The sequence below is a fragment of the Helicoverpa armigera genome, chromosome 12 (assembly GCF_030705265.1).
Source record: "Helicoverpa armigera isolate CAAS_96S chromosome 12, ASM3070526v1, whole genome shotgun sequence".
NCBI classification, from domain to species: Eukaryota; Metazoa; Arthropoda; class Insecta; order Lepidoptera; family Noctuidae; genus Helicoverpa; species Helicoverpa armigera.
In genome coordinates, this window is record NC_087131.1 from 7818466 (window position 1) to 7832710 (window position 14245).

General features: G+C 33.7%; 1 protein-coding gene across 1 annotated transcript; it reads left to right on the forward strand.

Annotated features, from left to right (window-relative positions):
* The first annotated feature begins 6575 nt into the window (after positions 1-6575).
* On the forward strand, positions 6576-13951 carry LOC110384039 (granzyme M). Its single transcript, XM_049838721.2, has 7 exons — positions 6576-6733; positions 6890-6969; positions 9197-9312; positions 11238-11400; positions 12153-12275; positions 12566-12712; positions 13528-13951. The coding sequence occupies exons 1-7, from the start codon at positions 6694-6696 to the stop codon at positions 13750-13752; spliced, it is 894 nt and encodes a 297-aa protein (XP_049694678.2). The 5' UTR covers positions 6576-6693; the 3' UTR covers positions 13753-13951.
* The last annotated feature ends 294 nt before the right edge of the window (positions 13952-14245 follow it).

The following is a 14245-nucleotide window of genomic DNA, read 5'->3' on the forward strand; positions in this document are numbered from 1 at the left end:
AAAATATTAGCTTTTTATCATAATATCTGGTTGAGGAAATACAACGTAAAAAATATGACCTTTAAAAGAATTAAACTGAAGTTATACGAATTAAATAATATATTATATAGGTAAAATTTTAATTAAGTATATATATTTTTTGACGAAATATATTAATGAGTTGGAAAAAATATACTTCGGGTTTTTTTTCTTGCGGCTAATAAATGCATAAGTATAACTTATGAAAGTGTCTGCGAGGCAACCGGTTTTGTTGGAATAAAACCTGTGACTGCCAAAAGGCACAGTACATGATAAATAATTATACTAGGTATATGCCTTAATTTCAGCCAGTCATCACACTAGGAAGTGGTGAAAGGGGGGTCTTTCTGAGGGTGCTGTTCTTTGTAAATATTAAGATAAAAAAGTGCTAATCTAATTAGTCAATTTTCAATAAATGATTTTGACTTTTGACTTAGTACGAAATGTGTGGAAGGAAACTAGTAAATGTTTTATAATGCCATGTCGCTGGCTAGCTTGAATCACATTATCAGATAGGAGGACAGTAAAAATGAAACCTCTATTTAACAGAGAACACCACTCCCATAAATATAATGGATGTAAAAATTATATCTTTCATTGACAGGTTAGGCACTAAAGGAAATTGAGAAACTCAAAGGATTGGTCCATATTTTAATATTGAAATCGAAAGAAAACGAGAAGTTAGATGAGATTTTTAACGAATCTTGTTTTATTTTTGAAGAAGAATGAATTGAAGCATTGAAACCTATGTAGGTAGGTACAAAGGTTATAAGTAAAAAAACAGTGCTTATATGTATTCAACATTCTTAATCAAATCAAATAAGTACGTAAACAAGAAGAGATAATTTTCTAATTGAAAATAAAACCTTATTTCTCTAGTACAATAAAATACGAACACTGGATCGAGAGAAACATCTTATTGCGTTTTTTGTAACACATTCGTATGCTGATATCAGACCCCTAATAAAAATAAATGGGATCTCGCCTGATCTAAATATTAGGATACAAATTCTAGAGAACCAAATAGATCTTTTCACATACATAAAGTATTCTACAATCGTTGAAACGTTACATTGGGTAGCTTTCTGAAAATCTTTGCAACGTTTGAATAGCTCGGTTTATTTTATTGAGCTTGCAGAACTTTGTATTTCTTATTGACTCGAATATTGGACTGTGAAGTTAGTTTATTTTTATTATATAGGTAAACATTACTTCTTATTTTAAATCGCAATATATTTTTGATATCAAAAATATTATAAGGTCAATTTCCTGTCTAAATCACGCTGTTGTTGAAACATTACATATGTTATAGATACGAACTATCGGTAAAAATAAATAGGACAACATTTTTATATCACACTAGTACAAAACCAGGAAACAGATAACGCACGCATAAACCTTAAAATCTCGCTACTGAAACAATTCCGAGGATTATTACGGAAAACTGCGGTTACTCGCGCTAACGTACGATATGAGCCAACGAACGCGCGTGGAGCGCACCACGCCTAAGTTATATTAGATTCATTCACATTATTCGCACTCTGTTCCATTTTAAACGAAATTCGGAAAGTATCTAAATTGAGCCGCTAGTTCGCTACAATTTACTGTTTTGCATGTAAAACCGTGCTGTTGAAATCGCTGTTGTAAATCGTACGTGTTATCTGTGAAAAGGGTACTGTCCTTGTAAGCTATGTGGATCTGATTAACTTGAATTAGGACTGTGATTGAAAGGTCATGACTAAGCTCTGCTTTTTCTGTTAAAAACAATTACATTGTTTTTTTCTGTATATCAACATTTGCCTCTTATTTCGTTGTGTAGGATAGTTAATGGTTTATCCATGAATTATCACTTAGCTTGATTGATGTCATATTGTTTGCCTTACGTTGGTTTGATAGTTTTTATTATTCATTACTGTGTCCTCATAATATAACTCTAAAAGTACTCCTCAGTTTTATATTCTAGTATAAAATTTCAATTTCGTCTTTGTTACTAAAGAAATATATCACTCGCATATAATCGCAAAAATAAAAACTTTTAACTACAATTATATATTCACTATTATATCATAACTTTTTATTATTCATGAAGTATAAAGTCGTAGAATTTTCAAATACTTTTCAGGTTCATTGCTCGCCGCACATCGTAAAGTAAGAATGTTTATGTAAATTCGATGTTTTATTTTAGGTATTGCCCGAGAGATACTTACGAGTATCAGGACTGTTGTGGAACCTAAAAGGACGTTTGAATTTAAATGATTGTCTTTTGTTTTCAATTCCATTGCTTTATTCATGGAAATATTACACAACGTTACCTTACGTTAACTTTACATTATAATGATAACAAATGTTGTCTTGTACACATTCATTAGTCAGCACTTTGTTCAAGTTCTATCTTCGACTACAACAATCAATGATAAACTTTGAAATCCAGTATTTATCGTAATCCGATAAATACTGGATGAATCAGTCGTCTTACCGATTTAACGCAATTCCCTGCCACGAAGACTTGCTTGATGTCTTGGTGAAGAGCCAGAAAAGAACTATAAAAAATTAAACGAGTAGGTTCAAAAAATATATTGACTATGTTATTTTATCTACGGGAATAGTGTCATGTAAACTTGTGCAGAGGATACAGTCAATAGGCACTTTATGCGCTATCTATACACCTTATGGACTTGCAGAGGCCAATCCGCAGCTAAAACCGCTCTCTTGGCAACGGGTATGGACAAACCGCTACAAGCTATTACCTATATATAGCTTTATATGTACCTCTAGTGGACAAAGTTAAAACCACGTCCAATATAGAGACAACCTTTGTATATTCAATAAAGCATGTTTTAATAACATGTTTGAATTAACATCTAATGCATGCAATTAATATTATTTAGAACTAGCTTCCGAGAGCGGCTTTGCCCGCGTGGTGTGTTGATAAAAAGTTGCCTATGTGTTAATCCAGGGTATCACCTATCTTCATACCAAATATCTGCCAAATCGATCCAGCCGTTTTTGAGTGAAAGAATAACAAGTAGGATTATACAGTTGAAGAATGTTTCTTTGTTTGATAGCGGTAATCCTAGGAACTAATTGATTTGAATATTATTTCAGATAACATAATATTTATTGAGGAAGGCTACAGAGTAGTTTATATCCGGGTGTCAAATAGTATATATGGAACACGGGTGTTTTTATTTTATGTATAAGAGGATTCTACATTACAGCACTAAGCAATGTGTCAATGGACAGTGATGAAGGAAATATGTCACTGAGGTATATACCTAAGCTTTTAAAGATAAGAAATCCCAGAGAAATGAGACGAAATTTGGTTTTTAGATGGGTCAATATTGAACATCGTTATTTAGTTAATTGTTTTAATTGGTATTCTTTAGTTATTGCACAAAATACATATACATTTTGACGCACGGAAAACAGAGAGTTTCTATACAACGGCGAGCTTAGCCCATGATTTTTTAAAAGTGATGTGATAATATGGAAACCTCCACTTTTATCGTTCTAGTTAAGAACTGATATAGTTACATTTTTGATTGGTAAATTAACGATTTGTTATCGTTGAACAGTAAACACCCTTTCGTTTGATTGGTTTGTGTTACAATTAGTTTCAGTCGCGGTTTCACCCACTTCCTGGGGGCTTGCCGCATCCGGATAAAAAAAGTAATAAACATACACACACTCATACACACTCATACTTACACAGTCAAAAACATTTGCAATGATACGCGTTTGATATATTGTGTGATGTAATGTTTTTTTTTTAAAACTGTTTCACATGTCAGTGGGTACGCCCTAAAACTATGGCATTATGTTCTGTCTTTTTTTAACACATTTCTTTTTTGTAGCTGCTTGAGTCATAGGTATGGGTAAGGTGTGTAGTAGCCAACATGATTACATATTTACTTACTTTTTAATACAAAATCTAGGTATTTAGACCTCCCTTTTCTCTATCAATAACTTTGCTCGCGATATACATTCAAAGGTGCAAAGACCATATGCGTGAGACTGAGATTTGCAGTTTGATTCAAGTGACTGACGCAAGATATGTACTGATCATGTCTTATAGACTTTTCACCCCAGCAGCGTTGACTTTAACTTTGAACCGGAAAATTTTCATTAATATTTCTGCTAGTGTACAATTGAAAGATAAAAAATAAAGTCCAAAGGCTCCAATCACCTTTTGATAATTACAAAGACTTCCTTTTTGTACCTAATAGTAGGTATTGAGATTGATTTCAACTATCTTTTCCTTAATGGAGGAACAATGCTTAAGAATGTTATCAAATATTTCGAGAATGAGTCAGTAGTGACATAATGCATGTACTTTGATATTTTGATAACTGTTGAGGATGAGATTGTAGATTTTGGTTATCTCAATAAATATATTCAAACCAAAAAAATATGTTAAGTTCAAGGTAAAGTAAGATTATAAGTAATTGCTTTGAAAATTACAAATCAATTAAATTGTGTGTCACCACGAATCATTTTTTCCTTTTAGTTAGAAGAATGTTGCGATAAAAAGTGTTTTGTTTTAAAACTTTGTTCTCAAAAAATCGAAACAGCCATGGTCTTAGGGGATCTGACATCCAGGGTTCACTGGCTAACAACAGTCTCATGTCGACGGTGCGTTCATGTTCTACGTGAGCCTCAAAGAGATCACATCATAATTGGCGGGACTCCTTAGGGACACAGCCTGTTAGTGCTGCAGGATTGTTTGAAAGAGACCGTAGCCCTGGGGCGCATTAGGGCTTCAAACGGAACATAGCTACACTACAACGAGAGGTTCGTCTGATGATTTTCCACTTACCATAAATTCCGGTAACAGGATACAGACACAGAGATAGAACTTTATTTTGCTAATTATTTAAATCAGTATTTCCTCAATAAAGATAAGCTACAAATGGTAAATTAAATTAAATGGTACTTTTTTATGGAAAATCATCAAATGACTCCTCCCGCTGTGGGTTAGCAACGGTGAGGGAGTGTCAGTCAGTTAACCATCATGTTCCTTCATAGGCCTTCTATGAACTAGGGCCGCTGTTATTTATTCCAACCATCCCGCAGCCCCGCCAGGACTGAATCGATACTGTGTTAATAACATCTGCAACATGCCAGATGAGCAATGCAAAGAAAAAGAAACTATAAACTACTTAGACTAACTAATAGAAATTTAATGAAGACCACAATGTCGTCGGCTGCTTCAGATTACCCCGTGTGGTCGCCACGATGACAGCTCAGATTGAGCCAATGCTAATCAAGTACAAAGCTAATCACGTGGCCGAATGGGCGATATCCTTAATTCATAAGGCTATAACTTGCTTCGAATGGCTCATAATATACTAATCAAATTATGAGTAACGTTTATACTGAAGAAGCATTTACGATGAATTGCTTAGAATGTGGACTCATACATACTTTTTTTTATTTCAGTGATCGTAACGATGAGTTTTAAAATGCTTGTATAATGTGTCATTGGTCAAATACGGATATTAAAGTATTAGGTATTATCTCTGCAAGAAATGTCTGCATACTAGACATAGTTCGACGATTTTAATTTTGTTTATTTTTCACATCATGGCGTCATAGTATTTTTTTTTTTCAAATAGGCCTTAAGAGCCCTTTCCAAACGGCGTCGAAAACATACATACAGTCATTATGCTATTACAGAGTAGGTACGTCCAAATATTCAGCAGACAGATACATCTTACATGTACTTAGTTATAATTGCACGTTATTCATATGCATTACATGACAACACTAACGGTATTGCGTATGCAAACTTCGTGCGACATTTGGTACATAAATACCAACACATGTATATTATGTATAACCAGTTACATCATTCAGGAACTAACTTCTAGAATGCAGTGAGTGAACACGTAAGTTTAAGTATTTAACTGACGCTTCAGCTAAGTAGTGCGGCTTCGAGACGGCTTTTTATGCAAAAACTAAAGCCTCGAACCCACAACAGCGATGCATGACATTATGTAAGCGTTGAAGTACTCTAGTGAGAAGCGACGACACGAAGTTTGGAATACAAACAAAATGCAACTTAGCGTGTGAATAATTATGGTCTATATTACCAATTTTTCTAGGTAACGGTGTACAAATTTTGTCACTGTGCATTCTGTAAAACATACGCATCTCTACCCATGTGTTGTGGTAAAGAATCAAAAAGCCTGAAACCAGACTGAGGCTTTTTCTTATTAGTTTATTCGAGCGTAAAAAGAAGGCGTGGTTTTCTACGCTAAGTCAACATTTTCTTCTTGTAGCATAAGATTATAATGTTATCAGATTTCCTCAAGCTATAGTTCCGGTGTGTCCGAAAAATTCCACGAACAAACTTTCTGAGTCATAAACCCGACATAAACGTGAATAAAATAATGATAGCAATCGTAAAACTATTTCGAAGTTCAATAAAATTACACAAAACATGAGTCACGAGTGTCGTAACAGGAAAATGGTGGCCATATTTTTGGTCAATGTGTATGATAAATGTCGATAACGATATAGATAGTATACGATATATATTGATAACATAGCAAGTTTACTTTGAAAAGATTAGATAAAGCGCTGTTAATTTTTTCGATACGCTTTGTCTCTCCTATGTAAGCTTAGTTGTGTGTAATCAGAGTTCAGAATCGTCGCGTAGTGTTCACTGAAAATATGGAAAAGATTGTGATTTTGTTCGCTCTCGCTGTTTGCGGTAAGTAAAAAGCTTCTACAAGTTATTTTAAGTAATTTTTTGTTGTTAAATTACCTTAATGAAAAGTTTTATAAAATATTTATTAAAGATTTATTTTTTGAATGATTATTAAGTACATACCGAAACATAGGATTGTAATTGTTATTTTTTTTACAGGAGCAACTGCAATCAGTTTCGAATCAACAGCCAGAATTTCGGGCGGAGGTAACGCGTTAGTGAATCAGTTTCCATATGCAGTAAGTTGATAAGATATTGATTAATTATTTACAAAAATGCACACTATATGCCTTTTAACACCACTTTCAAGGTAGAACCACTTTCACCTATTTAATAAAAAAATGTCACGATGACAATATCAAAAAGGTATAAGGGAATTTGTTCTGGAATCCGGACGGGCGTGCCAAAGGATTCCGTGCTTACCACAACTCGGTCACTCTTGCAATTCGCTTATTTTATTTAAATTCCAACGTTTACCTAGGTGGCTTTATTCCATAAGATACTCAAAACCAATACCACAATCTCTTGTAAAAGCAATTGATTACAAGGTCAAGTATCTTGTCATGAAAAGCTCCTGTGTTTTTGAAAAAGCTCATTTAATTTTGAGGAGAAAGCTTGAAAACTAGTCCTATCAAGAGGAATTGTGATGCTCTGCTGATTGGGTTGAGGAGGTCAGATAGATAGTCGTTCCTATTAAAACACGGGCACTCAACTGCAACCGGTTAGACTGAAAGCCTACAGGCAACCCTGACATCATCCTCCGAGCCTTTTCCCAATCTTGTTGGGATCGGCCTTCAGTCTAACCGGATTCAGCTGAGTACCAGTGCTTTCAGTGTCGGGCAACCCTGACATATTTAGTAAAAGACTAGGCAGGCGACGACATGTATGAAAGTAATATAACTGATTTATTGTTTTCGAACATTTACCTGTTTCGGTTGTTTATCTTTTTTGCAAATGACCTTCTCATGATAATATAATTCTTATCAAATACAAAAATACCACAAATACCTATTTTATTTAGACAAAATAATAGCATTTACTTCGACAAAATAGTGCCAAGCCCGGCACTGAAATCTTATCATGGATTTGACAGTTACAAACTAGTATTGTATCTTTATGGCCACATAAAAGTTATCTATTAGGTTAGTGTGGTAATCGTAATTTAGGTACTTATAGGTGCCATTTAGTACTTAAAGACTTTGGTCCAAAATAACATTATATATTCCATATTTTGAAACAAAAAACATTTATAAGTATTCATTCTTTATCACGTTAATCTGCTGGATATCAATTATTTATTATCTTCGATGTATTAATATTTTCGTATCTGTCTGCTTACATATTTAAATAACTTTAGGTATCTTTTTACTTACCAAATAACAATATGTAATATTACAGGTGCAAGACCCTGAAAGGTTTTAAGTTCAGAATCTCATTAATGTCCAAGTCATAAAAGTCCAAGTTGTTTATCATCAGAACACGCATAATCAGCAAAAAATCAAACGTACAAAGTACAAAGTTTCAATTATACACTGTTATGTTACTGGTCGAATAAGCGCATTAATACTTTTATTACTGAGGAAAGGTTTAATTTGTATTTCCAACAACAATTTATTAGACGAAAAATGGCCAAGTAAGGTTGGCCAAGATAAGTGGATTCAATTGTACCTAAAACAACTAGAGTAATAAAGGGATCGAATCGTACCTACGTCAAGTAATATGGCCGACTCAATGGTGCCTAAAAGTTAGAAGGGTGTTACAGAAAACCCCGAAAAAATCTTATCGAAAAAGAATTCTTTTGTTTCAAAGGCCACTTTCTGAAAAACGTGACTCAACTGATAAAATAGTAAAGCTGATTAAGCGTTATTAATATTCGTAAAGTATTTTTTTTTTGTTTCCATGTTATCAGTAAAATCATATTTGATTAGGTGATAACATTGTGTAATAACTAATTTAATTATTGTTCCTGAATTTATCATAATTACTTGCAGCTTATTATTTTTAGCACTGATAGATTATGTACAAAACTGCGTCAATACTATTTATATGATAGAAGTAATTTACTTTTCGTTGAACTCCTAATCAATTACGATAATCTTTAATATTGCAACGCAATAATACAAAATCCTTTACATATTATACGTTTAAAATTATTTAAAATAGCACATTGGTATATGATAGTCCACTTCATAGTAGGTAAACGCTATATGCAACAGGCTGCAAACTTTTCAACTAATAAGTGGCGACCATACAAATTATCTTGATTCCATCCCATAGGAACATATTTAATTTTCCTTAGTATAGGTAAATAAAGAAAAACTTATATACAGCATTTTAAAGGTTTGGAATGCATTTGTTAAAAGGAAAAAAAAAGATTAAAAAAATACGAAATACACTCCTTAAAGTGGACTTTGTTCTATGACTTAACAATTCTTATCAATATTTATATGAATAATCTTGTTTCAGGTATCACTGCAGCAAATTAATCTGCTAAATGAGTACACCAGGGGCCACGCGTGTGGAGGTGTTTTGATCACGTATCAACATGTCTTGACTGCGGCTTCTTGCATTCAGCCAAGAGGGTCAGTTGTACTACTTTTTTTTCTATTTACATAATAGGTATCTAAGCGGCTGTCGCTTCCCATGATCAAAGGGCTGGCCATTACCTTGGACAAAGCGTGACAATGCTGAAAGACTTTTGGGCACGCTCCCACTCAATAGCGATGTGGAGACTAACGATGATTATTTTAAATATCAATGATTCATATGAACAAAGTAGGTAATGCCTATAATACATAAATAAAGGATAATCGTTACCCAAATAATTAATGCGAAAGTAACTATGTAAGTCTGTCTGTCACTGCAAAACGACTGAAACGGTTTAAAAACTCCACAGATAGTCTAGACTCTAGAGTCTGAGAAATTAATTCATTACGGGAAACCGCGGGAACAAATAAAGATGAATTAATTCTTAATACTTGTACAATTGACTGTTCTCTTTTACCCTATTAACATTCTACATCGTTGACTAAACTGTGTGCGAAGTAATAAATCTTTCAGTGACTCTGGTAACTTTGCTAAGATTCTGTGAACTTATCTGATTAACTTAGTGATATCTATCTTCACATGTTATCTAAGAAGCTAGTTAATGTAACGTACAACGGAATTATATTAATTGATTAGATATAAATTATAAATTTAAAAAAACCCCCGACCCAAAAAAAGTACGCAATAATTATGACAAAAGGTTAAAAACGCTAAACCCTATAAAAAGCAAAAAATAACTTTTAACACTACGTAAACTAAATTTTGTCGTGTCGGGGGACCGCTCTAATTCATTACTTTAGATACGTGTTTTTTTTTAAACGAATGTTGTAATTAGGTAGGTATCATTTGATTTATGTAGGTAAAAAGCGGTCCCCCGACACGTCAAAATTTAGTTTACGTAGTGTTAAAAGTTATTTTTTGCTTTTTATAGGGTTTAGCGTTTTTAACCTTTTGTCATAATTATTGCGTACTTTTTTTGGGTCGGGGGTTTTTTTAAATTTATAATTTAATTTTATTTCATGTTTTTTAAAGGAGCTCCTTAATTTTTCCTTCTTTCCTTTAATTTATTTTATCTTAAGATGGGGTCGCTATATGCGATCTCGGCCAAAGGAAGCTGTTTAACAATCCTCATGACAAACTGGCTCTGGGAGAATTGCACAGATTGAGAAACAATAAAGATTAACCTTTGGACATTCTAGATTTTCAGCAAAAATATAAATCGGTTTATCCGTTTCATTCCGGCATTCCAGGGTTTCATCCGCCACATCCCATTTCCAGCATCAGGTTCTCGTCAATCAGAAACATGAAGAGAACTCGTCAAGACAAATTCAACGAGCCCAAACTCGATGGGTTTACTAAAAGGCAGTTCAGGGTTACGTCTCCTACCTTCGAGCCCTAACAGCAGACCAGCTCAGTGGTTCCAAAAGGCATTAGTGTTTCAAATTTCAGATCCCACATATACTTGCAAGTAAACTGAGCGTGTAACATTCCTATCACATCTAGCAAACGAGCTGATGACCTTGAAGACCTGAACCGATTTCCACCAAACATAGCTAAGAACACTCCCGACTGTCATACCTTTTAAACAAAAAAAACCGCATTACAATCGGATCATCCGTTTGGGAGCTACGATGCCACATACACACACACACACACACATACACACACACACAGACACGTCAAACTTATAACACCCCGTCGTTTTTGCGTCGGGGGTTAATAAAATTATAGTTTTAGATTTCCTTAACCGGATTGTCAATGTAAAAGACATATTTAAAAGTATTTCTGCTATGAATTTCCTTATTTCGAATTGTTTGTTTGCAATTTCTCCTTTTTATTTTTATTTAAACTTAAAAGCTAACGTCAAGATTTATTTGATGGAACAGGCTGTGTAACATTGAACTGATGAAAATGACAATACGTTTCTATTTTTTTTACAAATATTCTTGTTTTATTGCAGGTCACAGGGGCAGATAATACCAAACCAATACAGGGTGTTTGCTGGTTCAATTTCTCTAACAAACGATACTAATGCCGATTTAATCAGAACACCCGCTAACTTTACTGTGCACCCCAGCTACACGGGATACCCTGCTTTGGCCAACAATCTTGCTATTATCACGGTAAGTGTGTACTGAAAACCTAGGTTCACTTCAAATGGAACCAAACAGGAGGAAAAATCAGTATTTCTGGGAGTTTTTGCTAACTTGTGTGGACATCGCCCTTTTGTAGGTCAAAAGTCAGATATACCGATGCGAGAAAGACCCACCCCGGTACCAAATGTTCTTAGAGCTGCTGAGAGGGTCTCGATATATGTAGTTACCTACATACGTTTATAGGCTATTGCGATTTCATAGAGAATAGATCACTTCTAGTACATGACTTAACTGTATTTGCAAAGCCTATAAAAGTTTATTTGCAAAACGATATCATTGTAAGCATCAACAATAAATTTTCCAACACACTCATCAATTATATCAAACTAATGACTAATACTTTAATATGACATGATTTTTGTTGTCTTTGCTCTTTGATAATGAGTTGATAACGTAAACGTGATAAAGCTTTCTACGAATTTCTGCTTAATCAATAGTTTTTTTGGGTTGGGTACTATATTGCTGGACAGAATAACAGTTAAAACCACTAATGCAGTAATTAAATGACTCAGTAAGAGTTATTGTTTTTTTTTATTCGATCCATATTCATACTTCATATGCCATTGATATAATGTACTATAACCCCATATCCTTATATGGATATGTATTTATAGATATATTATATTAATCATACCTAAAATAATATTGCACTTACATAGGTACGTCAAGATTCTTTTATTTACTTACGGAAGTAGGTTATAGTGAATATATTTTTTCAGCTTGTAAGTGCATTCCCCGCTCATGCTGTGACTCCAATCTCCTTGCCATCAGCGACCTTCGACCCAGCTGACTTCACTATCTGCAACGTCGTCGGATGGGGAGCTCAAAATAACTCAGCCTCTGTAAGTTGCATTAAAATAATGTGTATTGTTTATTTTTTATCAAGATATCTAAATAAATGCAGAAGTACCTAAATAATTTCAGTGTAGTTACACATTGTAGATAGAATCGTACATATCTCTGGTTAAATGGAAGTAAGTAAAATGTAAAAAAAAAAACACATCATATCTAAGGATACAAAAAGTATTTACACTAATACTTTGTATTTGGTACCTATATATTTCATGCAGCTACAATTGTAGTAGCAAATTATTTCAAACACAAGCTAATATATTTATTTGTTCACTTTCAGGCTAGCGTCAATCTGAGGTACGCTTCGAAGTATATCTACAACCAGAACTTGTGCACCTTCCAATACAGCTCTCTGGAAGGCACGCCCAACATTCTGCCATCTATGCTTTGCGCAACCTCCTACGACATCTTATCTGCTGGATGCATGGTAACTACCAATTTCATTTTTTTAACCATCACATCACAATTCTTTTGTGATGTGATGGTTTTGTGCAACTTATAAGCATTAAATAACGTATATATCTATTTATTGTAACTTTTATGACAGTTCTATTTCTTGACTTTAATTTGTATCAACATTCTCGTGCTATGTTAACATATAGGTATGTTCGAATCGTAAATAGCAACGTTTCTTATTTTAGTTTTTAACATATGAGTTTTGCTGTTATAAAAGTTTAATCTGATTAATTCTTAATTTTAAATTCATAATTTTTAACTATGGAAACTCCCGTAAATTATTATATTTATATCATTGAACTTTACATATTCTTCTATCCAAGATATTAAAAAGGAACTTTTATAATATACTGAATGATTGAAAGAATAAATCCCTTAGATTTTTCTTTCAGTACTCCTGAATCCCAATTATTTAGGGATCAGCACTTTACTTAAAAAAATGTCACGCGTGGAGTGGGCGTATCCTAAGGATAAAACCCTGGCTCCATATTGTTATTAAGCATTTTTCGTACTTTTTTTCTATATTTTGACATAAAATAACCCATGTAATCTTTCAGTTTACATGGTAGATATTTCCAGCATTTCTTCGAAAAGTGCTACAAATAAATTGCACAGTTTGCATAAAATCGTTCGTTATGGCAATAATAGATCCATTAGCTAAACCCTATAAGCCTTATAAAGTCCAAAGTAACTAATCCTTTTATGTACTTCTCCTGTAAAACCCATACATTTTAATTAAGTATTTTCAAACCACGTTAACTTAATTAAAAATCCTTTCCCTCACAGGGTGACATCGGCAACCCATTGGTATGCCAAGGCGGACTCACCGGTATTCTCTCCGTCCACAACAGCTGCGCAAGCCTACCGTTCCCAGAAGTATACACTCGGGTTTCCAACTACACTACCTGGATTAGGAGTGTCACTGGAGGAGCATCCACCTTCCAGCCAGCAGTTGCCACTTTGATCATCTTCGCTTTAGTTCAACTGATAACCGCTAAGGTTATTAGCTAAAGAATTAATGTATGAAGTTTTTTTTTTTAATTGAGAATGTAAAGGGCCCAATTTAGATATACCTAAATTGAGTCTTTATTATTCTGTTTATGAAAAAATATTGTTAAGGAGACTTTTTGTCTTTGGTACATGAACCTATTTGTCTATTTCCTTTTTTTAATATTCTAAGTTTAAGTTTTAAATAAAATATTTATTGTAATTTAATGGTCTTATTTCATACAAACTTGGAGCTTCCTTTCGTATAAGTACACGTATTCCCATCAGCCTTTATTTAATGGGTTTTCATAGCAATATCACGCGCGACATCACGCTTGTAAACATTTGAATATTCAGCACCTAATATTACAAATAGATTAAGCACTTGTTACGTTATACATATATTATTATACGTGATTTTCCGTCCCCCGTTTAAGATTTTGTGATTAAATTTTATACATCAACTAGAACAACGTAGATTCTGGACATTTTTTTTTATATACTCAAGTAGTAGCAG